Source organism: Rhinopithecus roxellana, chromosome 9, assembly GCF_007565055.1.
Source record: "Rhinopithecus roxellana isolate Shanxi Qingling chromosome 9, ASM756505v1, whole genome shotgun sequence".
NCBI classification, from domain to species: Eukaryota; Metazoa; Chordata; class Mammalia; order Primates; family Cercopithecidae; genus Rhinopithecus; species Rhinopithecus roxellana.
Window position 1 is genome coordinate 41,245,201 of NC_044557.1, and position 14,435 is coordinate 41,259,635.

The window sequence follows — 14,435 nt, forward strand, 5'->3', positions numbered from 1 at the left end:
AGTCTCCATACACACCTAATTGTGGGTGACTGCAGTAAGACAGAGGGAAAGGCACCATTGAGTGAAATTCAACCAGAGTTACCATCTCAGCTACTTCTTACACTGTGTGACCTCCAATAAACGGTGTCTTTTCAACTTTAAAAAAGGATTTTGGAGCAGATGATCTCCAAAGTTACTTTCGACCTTTAGATTCTATTCTGCAACAAACTATAACAATTTATTTACAGCACAATGCAAATAGGAACTTAAAACATTATTGAAAGTTTAAAAAAAGAAAATAGGAATGGTGACTTTAAAAACAAAAAAAAAAATCTTAAAGTTGAAATGAAAGACTGAGCAAAGCATAGAAATTGCATAATTCAATATATACAACTTAGTCTGGAATATAAAAATAATTTAATTGGCCTCCACTTTATGAAAGGAGTTTTTTTTTCAAATCAATAGACATAGTTTAGAAATATAATGTCAGCATAGACTGGTTTTAACATTAATAATTTAAACTGGGTTTCAGAAAGGAGGAGAAGAAACTAATTTCACAAGAAGAAATTAATGTAAGAGAGCTTCTGCTTCATTTTCCTAAGACATCCTATGACACAAACTGAAAAAAATGTTTCATAGGAAGGATTAATCCTCATCATAGCCCATCCTTTATTTTTTCATTCCTTGGGTTTAACCCTGTCTTCAAGTCAGTTATTCTTCTAGGAGCCTCCGCTACAAAACTCAGCAGAACAGGACTTGTGACTTAACAAGGGCTACTTTGTGGGGGAAAAAGAATCAGCCACTGAACACAGGTTTTCCAAAGGGCCTCCAGAACCAGACATTTCTCTCTTTCATGCATGTCAATGTAATAATAATGGTAATAATAATAAGACAAATAATGCCTATTCCTCATAATACTTCTTTAATCTTTAATCTACTGTGACTATTCATCTGAGATCTCTCTCTCCTAAAAGGTTATGTACTCCCTGACCTTAGGAACAGTCCTCTTTCTGCATTTACCTGTCCCTCCTCAGCACTGCATACAATGCTGTAGTTTCAGACATGTGAAAATGGGACAAGACGATTTGAGATAACTGTTCAGTTGCTTTCTACTTACTATGGAAATAATTGGCTAAAAATTGACCTATTCTACATGATAAGTGTGTTAAAATTAACTTCTGTTGGGCGTTGTGGCTCACGCCTGTAATCCCAGCCCTTTGGGAGGCTGAGGCGGGTGGATCATGAGGTCAGGAGATCGAAACCATCCTGGCTAACATGGTGAAACCCTGTCTCTACAAAAAAAAAAAAAAAAAAATTAATAAATAAAAATTAAAAAATTAACTTAAAATACTGGCATTTACTGTCCAAATGAAAAACAAACATGGGTAAAACATAACTGGGTTTTCAAAACTCAGTAGGTGTGTCGGACACTGGGCAAAGGACTGAATGACAACATGGACCCCTTCTGTATGCTAATATCTCACTGTCTAATGAGTCTGTTTTTAATGAGCTGTTCTCAGAGAGGATCATACACTTTAGATGTGAAATCTTAAAGCCCTCTAATATTAGCATTATCCAACTAGAAAACCTTTGAAAAAAGTGCTAATCAATAAAATCTGAGTTGTAATACTTTTATGTTGCGTTTTCCTACTTTGTAACACTTAAATTAACAGCTATTCTAAACATCATGTAGCGTTCATCAACACTTGTTGATTTAATTGTGAATCAATGTAACCATATTGGCATGGTCAGTCTGCATTTCAAGCTCTTAAAAAGTACATCTGAAAAACATTTGCAGGGGGAAAGTCATTTGTTACAATCCTCCTGACAGGGTAGGTTCAGCCCGCATTGACCCAGAAGTTCCCTGCTGGAAGGATCCCTAAAACTGGTCCTGCCCTTGGCTTTGTGTCCTAGGTGCCTGCTGTGAAGCTGGCCCCTCACTTGGCATATGAAAATTGGCTACCAGCATCTCATGAAATGCATCTCATGCATTATGTTTTATTTGTGAAGCAACTTTTAGTAAAATATGCATAGGAAACCAGTCCGTCCACCACATTTTCAGGCCTCTGAAGTATGGAGTTTCACATAAAGCGAGTCATGGGCCCAGTTCCTTTGCAGACATTCTTTACCAGAAGCTTGCAAATGAACCCATAATGTTTCTTTTTAAATTTAGAAATCTCTCTCCATCTTTGCAACGTATTTTCATAACAAATTATTTATTTTTTGCATTTTTTTGTATGAAGCCATCAAAGTGGTCATCTGAAATGAATATTGGGAATATTCAGGCCGGAGATTTGTGTCTGGTTTGTTCATTTGTCTAACTTCACCAATTAGAACAATTTTTAGCATCTGATAGTTTCCTCAGTAAATATTAGCGTAGCTTCTGAATAGGTGCAACAGCCTTAAGTCACATAACCTAACTGTAATTATGTTATTTTAACCCTCCTTCTTAGGACATTGTTGAAAGCTTGTGCTCCGTTCTCAGTGTTTGCCTTTCTAAATCTACTCCAACCTAATCATCTGCTTCTTTACCATCTGATGATGTGCCCCTTATCTGGCTCGTTATGATTTATTTAGTTATTGCTTCCTTGCATCTAGGGTTTTCTACTAGACAGAATAACTCTGTTTTTCAACTGGAACGACTGCAAGTTCAACCATGCATTTGTAGAGTCCTTATTAAACAACCACCCTGTGGCTTGAGCTATTGTGATTTCCACCAGCTGATGTCCACACGGTGGTGAACAGAGTGTCTGCTGTCCTCTAGCTGTCCTGCAGCTCACCTTATTACCTGGGCCAGGAAAGATTACATTAATTTCTCTGAATTTCATCGTGGAGAGAGAAGAGCCAGCACACAGCCCTCCATCGAACACACCCACATTTTCCCCTCCCCCAGCTTCCCTGACGGAAGGATCCCTAAAGCTGGGCCTGCCCATCGTTTTGTGTCCTAGGTGCCTGCTGTGAAGCACCAGAAGGGTATGATTTCTCATGTCTATCATATGTTAAACTTTTAAAAATTTGGTATTTGGAAAAAAGAAAAAGAAGAGCTAGAGAAGAAAATGGGACAGGCTGAGAAAGAAGAGATGACACAGGGCTGAGCTTCATACTGAGTAGATCCAATGAATGAGTGTCAGGGAGCTTTGGGGATGATCTGTTAGGGATGTCTGCTGTCCTCCCTTAGAAATCCTCTAGTTAGACGGGCAAGGGTGCAGCAGCCTACAAGGCAGGAAGAATAATGGGTGTCGAGAAAATCTCAGCAATGCATGCAGGCCCTTGCAAAGGAAGCAGATGGCTACCATCATCTTATCTAAAAACCATATCTATGTTGCTTTGTCGCCTATTGGGGGGATCTATTTGAAGACGAATTTATCCAAAGTTCTGGGAGCTCACGAAACGATGCCATAAGATCTGACTCAGAAACCTAGACATCTGAAGGCTTATCACCTGCCTCTCTCTTCACTCATGGACTCTGCTGGGTTTTCGCTTCATGCAAAGAACTGATTGGGCAGCTCCTCACACAGGAGACAGCCCAGGGAAGCTGTTCTGACTGGGACTGGACAATTTCATAGCATCCTTAGAGGCAGGGAAACTCCTTTCCTTCCCTTAGCTTCTGCGCTAAACAGGCATTCAATTAGTCAGTGAAGTAGGTGATTAAGCAGCATAATTAAGTAACTACAACATACCAGTGCCAAGCCAGTTTTTAAAACAAGATCTCTCTCCATAAGCTGCCATAGTGGAAATGTGTAGATGCACGTTTATACAAACTATGAAAGAATGCCTCTTTCTAGTCTTGCAAAGGCCTTGCCTCTTGGAAATATAACATCTAATAGAGAGTAAAATTCACTGACATGCTTGATAAATGTACTTGGATATAACTGCGGCCTAATGTACACCTGGTATTACTTGCTTGACCGTTTTCCAAACCTGTAAACTCAAACTTCACTTACATCTTTTCTGTCTCCTCAGTAAAAGTAGAATTCACAGAATGATAAATTGGAATTATAATATGTCAGGAGGGAAAGTGGAAAGGGAGAAGAAAACTAACCAATTTTGGATGCCAATGCGTGCCATTTTGACATTTATCCACTTAATCCCTGAATATTTATTAAGTATAAAATAGGCTTGTTTCATGCAATTTATCTTACTTAATATAAAGTAATAACTTATCTGTTTATTTAAATGCAGTTCCAGGAAATCTTATAGTTCTATAGTAACTACTCAATCAAATTACTTGAAAGAAGAAAGATTCTAATTGATTAAATTTAAATTAGCGGGATTTCAGGGGTGACGTTAGAAGATTTTTTAAAGCAAATTCATAATTATATTGGATAGTCTATTTCTCATATGTTTTTAGGAGAAAATATTTTTATCCAGCACAAATTTTATGTCCAGATTGTCAACCATAATGAAGTTAATACATCACAGAGGCTAAAAGCTTCCTTTCCTTCACCACGCCCGGTTCCAGGCCTGGCTTAGGTAGTTGGTAGCTGTCTCATCTTAACTTATGTAATTTTAAGCCACTCAGTTTATTTAATTAGAATAATCATAACTCCACTTATGATTGCTCTGAGGATTGAATAAAAGAAGACAATAAAGCATTTACTACATGGCCTGACATATCACAGCATGGCCGGGCACGGTGGCTCACGCCTGTAATCCCAGCACTTTGGGAGGCTGAGGCAAGTGGATCACCTGAGGTCGGGAGTTTGAGACCAGCCTGGCCAACATGGTGAAACCTCATCTCTACTAAACATACAAAAATTAGCTGAGCGTGGTGCCAGGTGACTGTAATCCCAGCTACTCGGGAGGCTGAGGCAGAAGAATCGCTTGAGCCTGGGAGGCAGAAGTTGCAGTGAGCCAATATAGCACTACTATACTACAGCCTGGGTGACAGAGGGAGACTCTGTCTCAAAAAGAAAAAAAAAATAAGAAAAAAAAAGTAGACATGCAGTGCTCATTATGAGTTGAACATTGAGGGTATGGTGGAGAGAGAACAAAAGTAAGTTTCTTGCCTTCAGCAGGAAATTAACAAACACACAAACATATAATGGCAGAAGGAGAAAATAGCTTTGAAGAAAGGCAGATAAAAGATTTGTAAAGTGAGGTAAAAGGCCTGCTCTGTAAGAAGTGGTTATGGAAGGACGTGGGCTCAGACGGCATTTCATGAAAGGCATAAATGGACAGTCACACGGATACCTGGAGGGAGGGGGAGACTCCAGAGAGGGGAAACCAAGTGCAAGAATCCTAAGAGAGAAACATCCCCGGCCTGCTCTAGGAATGTAATTAGCTAATGTGGCTGCTGTAGGAATGTGGTCTGCTCCAGGAATGTGGCCTGCTCTAGGAATGTAAAACGCTAACTGAAGGTCAGCTTTCAGGTTATTTTATGCCAATAGAGTATGAGAGTAGTATAAGATACAAAACTATATTATTGCCAATAACTTAGTAAAAATAATAAGAAGAAAAATATATTTTCTCCCAGGTGACCTTCAGGTAAAAAGTATAAAGCTTCAGGAGTCAGGAAACAACAATAGAAATTTCTCAAAATTCATGGGAATTAAAAAGTTAACCTTGTGTTTGCCTCGCTAAATCTCTGAGATAGTGGCTACCTGATCAAATACACAAAATATTATCCTGACACGGACACTGGATCTGTAACCTGGTAGAATGAAGAGTCATCTTTTGAGGTAAATGATCTTCTTATTACTCTTTAAAAGGTCATTTCTACACAGACAGAAAACACGGATGGAAAAGAAAAACTTGTAAAAGTTTTTGGTAAATGATGAGTTCATAAATTAAGAATAATTTTTAGCTAACCTAATCTGAAATTCCAAGGCAATAATAACTTTTTCTCTGGCTCTGGCTGGCTCCAATTAGCTTCCATGAAACCACAGTTACAACTGCCAATAATACTTTATTTTTCTTAGAGGGCTTTTCATCTCAGGGAGCAACTCAAAACATTAACTCTACTGATCAAAGAGCATTAGCATTAAAGGAAGTTCTCTACATAAATCGCCCCTAAAGACTGATGGAATGAAGTACCAGCCTGAACGTTTTACTTAAAAAAAATACAACGAGATACTCTTCTCTCCATTTGGTTTGCTTATTTTAAAAATCTACTGCCAGTTAAAGATACTCACACAGTTTTACACAGCTCATAATGTTTTACCCTGCAAAAAAATCATAATGGTTGTTTTCATATTCCTAAATGAAGTAAGCGTAATTTCAAACAAAATCACTTGTATAATTACTGAGCTATGACAACCATTCATCTGTTTGGTAACAGGAAGAAAAGGTAATGTTGCCCCGGTTCTCAGAGCTAATTAGCTAATGCAAGCATTGGCTAACCACACCAGCCTCCAGATGGAAGGATCACTTCTGACTCACTGCAATGTATCAAATGCTTCCATCAGATATGCCTGCTCCCGAGAAGGCATGATCATTACTTCAGAGTTAGAGACCCTTCATGAAAATAGGAACCTTGAGAGTCAGTCCTTCCTGGACACACCTCGCTGGAATAGATTTATGCTCAGAATGGGCATGATGTTCAGATCAGGGGCATTTTATTGTATTTGATAGATGGTTGAGTGGTGAATACGTGGCAGAAATGATCATTATTAGGCCACCTTTAGAGGCTAAGCATGAATCAAGAAAATTCAAAACTATGATGCTTTCTTTTTTTTTTTTTTTTTTTTTTTTTTTTTTGAGATGAAGTTTTGCTCTTGTCACCCAGTCTGGGGTACAGTGGCACGATCTCTGCTTACTGCAACCTCCACCTTCCAGGTTCAAGTGATTCTCCTGCCTCAGCCTCCTCAGTAGCTGGGATTACAGGCATGCACCAGCATGTCCAACTAATTTTTGTATTTTTAGTAAAGATGGAGTTTCACTATGTTGGTCAGGTTGGTCTTGAACTCCTGACCTCAGGTGATCTGCCTACCTTGGCCTCCCAAAGTGCTGGGATTACAGGTGTGAGCCACCATGCTGGGCCAATGCTGTCTTTTTAGATACTATTTTTTGTGGTAATGGCAGAGTGACAAATGAACTTGGAAAATGGTCCCTGCTGTACAGAACCTATCGATAGCAAAGAACGATTCCCTGTAGTCTGTTTTAGGTAGCATTTGTCCGTTGTCCTGGACACTTTAGATATCTGACGTTATCTTTTTATAGAAATAGTTAGTTATAAAAGCTCCACTTTTATAAATGTTTTTCCGCTCTTCCCTAATGGATGAATCCATTATTGGAAACAAATTGAGACGCTACTTAAAAGAGGGAATGGTGACATACTCAGGGTTCTTAAAAGTTGTCAACTTGAGGAACTTACAGATTTTAATTGAAGAGTGTTCTACAGAGGGATGCCAGCCAGGAAGTGGGGCACAACTCACTGGGCTCATTTCTCCTCTTCACAACTACAAGGGTGTTGATGGCTCTTCATAGTGAGGAAGAAAATCACGACTGTAAACGTCTAAACTTGTGCTGTCATATGTGGCAGCTGCTAACCACACATGGCTACTGGGCACCTGAAATGCAGCTGGTCTGAGACGAGCTCTGCTCTAAGTATAAAACGCACACTGGATTTCCAAAACACAGTATGAAAAAAAGAAAATACGTAAAACATCTCATTATCGTATTTGTATTAACTATATGTTAACGTGATACTATTTGGGAGTACTTGGGTTAAATAAAATGTTGTTACAATTCAATTCACCTGTTTCTCTGTACCTTTTTAGTCTAGCTACTAAATATTTCAAAGTCACATACATAGTTTGGGAAATAAACACATACCTTTCCCAGTTATTCAATCCAGCACTAACTTAGGTGCTCCTGTGAAGGGATTTTGGAGGCATAAATAATGTCCCTTATCAACTGACTCTAAGTTAAGGAGATTATTTTGTGTGGCCTTTACATAATCATTTGGGAAGTCTTCAAAGAGGGCTTAGAATTTCCCTTAGAGAGACTCCTGCCTGTGGACAGCAGCTTTGACCTCTTCCCGGGGAGCCTGGCCTGATCCCTATCTTTCCTTCCCAATAGCCGGTCTTTCAGAATTCAGATATAATGCCAGCCCTACCAACTGTAAGAGCCAGTTCCCTGATCTAAGCCCATACATTGGTCTCCATCCTAGTGGATTTGTTTCTCTGCTGGAATTTTTACTCACAGAGTCAAGTGCTTGGGCATGAGGTGTTGCTGAAGCAAACGTGGGCACAGCTTTGGAACTGGGTAGTGGGTCAGAGCTGCCACATTTTGGGGAGTGTCATAGAGAAGGCCTCAGGTGCCTCGAATAGACAACTAGTAGAAATCTATCTTGTAACGATACTCTCGGTGGGACTTGGAAAGAGGGAGAGACATTCCTGGAGACTGAAAGAGGTGGCAGAAGTTTAGCAGAAGTGGTTCTGTGATTAGGTGGGAAGCAGGGTGTTCAGTGACAAACACAGATGAACTGCTAAGGAGATTTCCAGGCCATGTGTCCAAGAGGCTGCTTGATTTCTTCTTGCTGCTGATACTTAAAACATGATAGGAAAGACATAAATTGAGGGGAGGACTGTCAAACACAAAGGAATCAGGGCTGGGTGATTTTGAAACTTCTCAGCCTCTGCAGATGGCAAAGGAGGCTGAAATTTGGAAGCGAGAGCTGCGGCAGCATTCGAGACAGGAAAGGCAGAGTGTGTGTGGCTGCACAGCCGTCCCCTGAAACCTCAGAATGACCTAAGGCCAGAACACAAGTATTACCTCCCAGAAAGGATACTTTTTAAGAAATTGAGGGTTTCTTATCCATCTTATCAACGGATGCAACTAGATAGCTAAGGAGCATTGTCCCTTTGACGTCTCAGCAGGAGTCCAAGATGGAGAAAAGATTATCTCACAAATATGTGAGCGCGTGGCCTTTGTCTGAGTCAACACTGGTAAAACCCATCCACTGTAAAAACACTTTCTTAGGAATTATTTCCAGCACTGTAAGTTATTATTTCAGGAAAATAAATTAAGTTTATTACTTCAAATACATTTTTAGTTCTTACTAAATTTATTACAAGTAATAAACTTAAAAAGAACTAAAGAACTATTCAATGATGATCAAGGTATATCTAACTTAAGTAAAACAAGGGAATCGTCAGTGAGAAGAGAAGATGGATAAAGCCAGGCACTCTTTGCCTGTGGAGTTGAAAGGAAGAGGCAGAGTCTTGGCAGTTACTAGTAACTTTTCCAGAAACCAAACCAAACACACCAAGCAAGAGAGACCTCTTTTTCTCTTCCAAAATATGATCAAGTGGGACACTTGAATCGATGAGAATAGAAAACCAAAAAGAATCCTCTTCTAATTCTCTCTAAGCCTGAGTAGCTGGGGGGTTGAGAAGGATGGGAGAAATGTCTCCACGTTCAGCCTGGATGGAGCAGCTGTTTCCTAAGACGTAAGCACCTCTGAGTGTGTGATATGTTTGGGACAGGATACCGAGAAAGGGCTTTGAGTTTAAGACGAGAGTCAGGGCCAAGAAAGGCAATGTCATGGGTTAACTTTTTTTTTTTTTTTTTTTTTTTTTTTTTGAGACAGAGTCTCGCTCTGTCGCCCAGGCTGGAGTGCAGTGGCCGGATCTCAGCTCACTGCAAGCTCCGCCTCCCGGGTTTACGCCATTCTCCTGCCTCAGCCTCCCGAGTAGCTGGGACTACAGGCACCAGCCACCTCGCCTGGCTAGCTTTTTGTATTTTTTAGTAGAGACGGGGTTTCACCGTGTTAGCCAGGATGGTCTCGAACTCCTGACCTCGTGATCCGCCCATCTCGGCCTCCCAAAGTGCTGGGATTACAGGCTTGAGCCACCGCGCCTGGCCGGGTTAACTTATAAAATCAAATAATATAAAGGCAAATATTTAAGTTACTCTAAAATATTGATTTAAAAGTAACATTTAAAAGAATGTACATTTACTATTTGTCAAAAGTGAACTTTAAAAATAATGAAGTCTATTTCTGGGATATAAGAGCAAGAAAACTATTAAAGGAATTTTTTTTCCCCTAAAGGAAAAACAATCCATGTGACTCGTTCCTCATGTATAGTTGGGAGGCTTGTGCATCACCAGCTCTAGTGGGAACATGAATTTTAGTACGGTTCTTTGAAGTGCTTAAGAGTCTTATGTTAGAATTGAAAAATGTACAATCAAAGTCGTCTAGTGACAAAAAGAAAGGGACAGCCATGTGCCCTTCCTTCACAGACCAGAGACTGCTGACTCTGTGAAGGGTCTCCATTTAAGAGGTGACAGCTCGCTGTCAGCTGGGCCATATACCCACCCTGCCCTTCCTGTTGGGACGGGTCCGGCAAAGCTGTGTCCCCTACATGTGACTGGCCCCAAGTGGTTATAGGGACCAGGTACAATACAGTAAATGGTGCCAAAGAGTATTCTTAGCTTAGATGACAACAGTGACATGTTTGGCAACTAGTTAATTTCACAGGCACTATGATTCCTGTGCCTTTTGTTTAAATATAACTAAAATGCTTAAAAGTTTAAAATGTTTAAGTCCATTCACATGAAAAGACTATATGGAAAGATAAGGTATTCTTACATATGAAGCTTTCCTTTTTAGTCAAACTAGTGCTTTTCCTCCCCAAACTACCAGTTTACATAAATCATTTTACGGCCAAAATTCAAAAACAAAACCTCCAAACCTAGCATTTCTTTAATTTTATATTATTTTTCATTTTAAACCAACCAAAGTAATTTTCTTCTGGTTTCAATATGATTTCTGTAATTCTGGTAAGAATTTGTATATACTTCATAGCAGTAACCAATAAACAATTTAACATTTGCTGACTACATACATTTTATTTGAAAATGATGACAATAATGATGAATATTTTACTCTGCTAACTATGTTAGAGATTAAAGATCATTTACTAATAAAATGATGATTGGGAATCAGGCTAATAATTCCTTTTATTACTACATGTAATTAATACCTAAAAAATTCAACCTCACTGCAATGGGAAAGTGAACCTTTTTAGATTTGCGGGGTGCACAGAAACCTTTCTGGCAGGTCCAGCTGTGGAACATATATTCACACACATGCACACTGTGTGTGTATATAGATAGATACCAACTTATAGTGAGTATGCATGGCTTTGCTCACACCTGTCCTCAAATGTAAAACACAAAAATATTCTTGGAAATGTTAGCTTCTTAACAAATTCCAAGGAAAGATTTCTGTTATTACCCACATCACTATGAAAACATACATTACTACCAAGTTGTACTGTGCCTGTAGACAATGCTTCATGCTTAAATTATATATTCAGAAAAAAAAATGCCAACCCTAAAGAAAGAGATAATCCAGGCTTTACCCCACCACAGGTGCCTTACCTCGGCAGATGGGCCGGTGGTCACTCCAAGCGGCGAGCGTCTCTGTAACTCTCTGACAGGTGATGCTTTTAGATCCCTGGAGCACGTAATTGTCCTCACAAGAAAACTGTACATTTGCACCAACCCTAAGCAGTTAAAAAATAAAATAAAAACCCCAAATTATTCACAGAAGACTTCTTTAGGAAACAAAAAATCAGCAAAATGGCTGCTCCGACGTTGTGCAGTTAAAACAGCATAAGACATTAAGCAATCCATTTGGTATTATTTATAGAGGCAACCCTGTGATTTAGCAAAGGTTATAAAATCAAAAGACTTGGGTTCAGATTCCTGTTCTTCCACCTTCACAGCTAAACAAACATACGAACCTTAACTTGTCACGACTAAGATAGAAAATAAATAGCAAAAATGACCTTACTGAATGTTGTGGCTTTAATAAGAAAACAAATGTGAATAAATTTTGTACCCTGAAAACAAGAGGAAGTTGGATGTCATTCATCATGAATAAATATTTTACAGAAACAAGAAGCAAAAAAGTCTAGGTTAAGAAAATATTTCAGTAAAAAACGTATTTTACTATCACACATGTTAATTATATTTTAAAGAAAGCTAGTGATATTATATTTCAGAAATTCTTATAGGAAAAGAATGATTTGTTTTACTTTTCTTTCTTTTTGTTGTTGTGTTTTTGTTTGTTTTGTTTTTAGACGGAGTCTCGCACTGTCACCCAAGCTGGAGTGCAGTGGCATGATCTCAGCTCACTGCAACATCTGCCTCTCAGGTTCAAGCGATTCTCCTGCCTCAGCCTCCCAATGTGCTAGGACTGGGACTATAGGTGTGCACAACCACGCCTGGCTAATTTTTGTATTTTTAGTAGAGACGGGGTTTCACCATGTTGGCCAGGCTGGTCTTGAATTCCTGACCTTAAGTGATTCACCCGCCTCAGCCTCCCAATGTGCTAGGATTACGGGTGTGAGCCACTGAGCCCAACCGTGTTTTAGAAGAAAGCAATCCATCCAGCCTGGAGTTAGGGAAAAAATTGTCCTGGTTCCAGAGCTGCATCTGCAAACACGGAGCTTTACAGTTGCAAACATTAACAAAACCCTGTCACAGAACACCAACTGGACAGCTGCATTCAAAAGTGTGAGAGGCAGAGATCAGGTTTGAACACCACCCAGTTACTTCTTCTGAGCCTGGCTTCTGGCATTGAATTAAATGTAGTCTTATTTAACTATCTGACAAGCCCATTGTTACAAGAGGAAATTCTACTCATGGTTTTAGTTTGAGAAACCCTGGGCTGTTGTTGAGGAAACAGAAGTGAAATAAGGAGGCTTTGCAGGAAAAGAAGCACAGTTGTCAGTGTGGATGAATGAAGTTAATAATAGAGACAACATAGGCGAAACATAAATAGATGCTTTTCTTTCTTGCTTAGTGAAAGAAAAAATCCATATCTATAATATCAGAATAAATATCCTTCCAGGAACATGGCACCAGCATCCCCCCATGGCATCTATGAAACACTCTCTGGCGATTGCCATAGATGTCTACAACAGCCATCAAACCAGAGTCAAACCAATTGGGAACATTCTAGGTTCAACAAAATTAAACACCTTTCTTCTTTTCTAAAGGGGTGTCTTATCTTAATAAAACTTAAGATGCAAAAGCTTATTTTAGAAAATAATGAAGAGAATTCAAAGGATGTAGACTTTTCCAGATTTATCTGTCTAGGAAGTCCTTTTTTTCACCAGGAATCTAGGACAACTAGAGTTCTGTGGAACTAATTTTGAGAAACCCAGCATCATAAGAACATAATAGGTACTAATTTTAAATGTGAAAAATATAAAAAACAAAACCCAGTCATTATTCCCATTTTAATTGCTAGCCATAACACTTATTTAAGACATCTGTAATTGTAGACATATTCCGCCACCATAGTTTTTGCTCATTGATCTGTGTTTAAACCCCATCTAAGAATTTTTTTTTTAAGACAATTGCTATATCTTTGTGTTTTCTATTCCAGGTGTCAATCTCCAGTTCTTTCTATTTACCTACATTTTAATATCCATAGTTTTCACCATTCTTTCGATATATTTTCATTGAACATCTACCATGTGTCACACTCTAAGTACCAAAGCAGCAGAAGTGAATAGCACAAAACCCCAATATCATGGAGATAACCTGATAGTTAAGAAAGAAAAAAGTAACCAAACCAAACATAGAGAAAACAAAAAAGTGTCACAATGCGCCATGAAGAAAATAAATAAAATGACATGAGAGTCCTTGGGCAGGAAGAGTTGGAATTTGAGTGTGGCCACTTTTTCAATGATGCCCTTAACCTGAGCCCCTGATATTTAATGTAACGTTCCAGGGGAGTTCGAACAGAAAGGGAGGGATGGGGGGCATTGCTTCAACTTAGCAAGCACTATATTTCAATGACTGCAGTACACAGCACACCACTCCTTAGTCGTAGAGGGCTCTGTGTTCCTATAAAACCTCTCTCTTTTCATGCATTTTTTCCCTACATCCAACCAATATTCCTTTAGGGATAAGTAGCAAACTGTATTCTGTTTTGAGAAGAAAACAATCAATAAGCCTAAATCCCCAAAGCACAAGCAACACAGGTAAAAATAGACAAATGAGACGACATCAAACTAAAACCCTTACGCACAGGAAAGGAAACAAGCAGTAGAGTGACGACACACCCTACAGAATGGGAGGAAATACTGGAGAACAAAATATCTGGTAATGAGTTCATATCCACAAATACAAAGAACTCAAACAAGGAAATCACAAGAGAACAAATCATCCATGTAAAATACGGGCAAAGGACCTGAATAGACATTTCTTTAAAAAAGACGTAAAAATGGCCAACAGGTATATGGAAAGGTGTCCCGTGTCATTAATCATCAGGGAAATGCAAATTAAAACCACAGTGAGATATCAACTCACACCTTTTAAGATGGCTATTATAGAAAAGACAAAAGATAGTAAGTGTTGGTGAGGATGTGGAGAAAAGGGAACCCTTGTACATTGTTGTTAGAAATGTAAAATATGTAAATTAGCATATTCATTACAGAAAATACTATAGGGGGTCCTCAAAAAATTAAAAATAGAACTACTACATGATC

The 14,435-nt window shown here is 39.0% G+C and overlaps 1 protein-coding gene across 1 annotated transcript in view; it reads right to left on the reverse strand.

The window, feature by feature from the left end:
* CSMD1 (CUB and Sushi multiple domains 1) overlaps nucleotides 1-14,435 on the reverse strand; it is a 2,044,058-nt gene that overhangs the window by 600,337 nt on the left and 1,429,286 nt on the right. Inside the window, exon 9 of the mRNA XM_030937494.1 lies at nucleotides 11,311-11,435. Within this exon, the coding sequence (XP_030793354.1) occupies nucleotides 11,311-11,435 (125 nt within the window). The remainder of the gene's footprint in view (nucleotides 1-11,310; nucleotides 11,436-14,435) is intronic.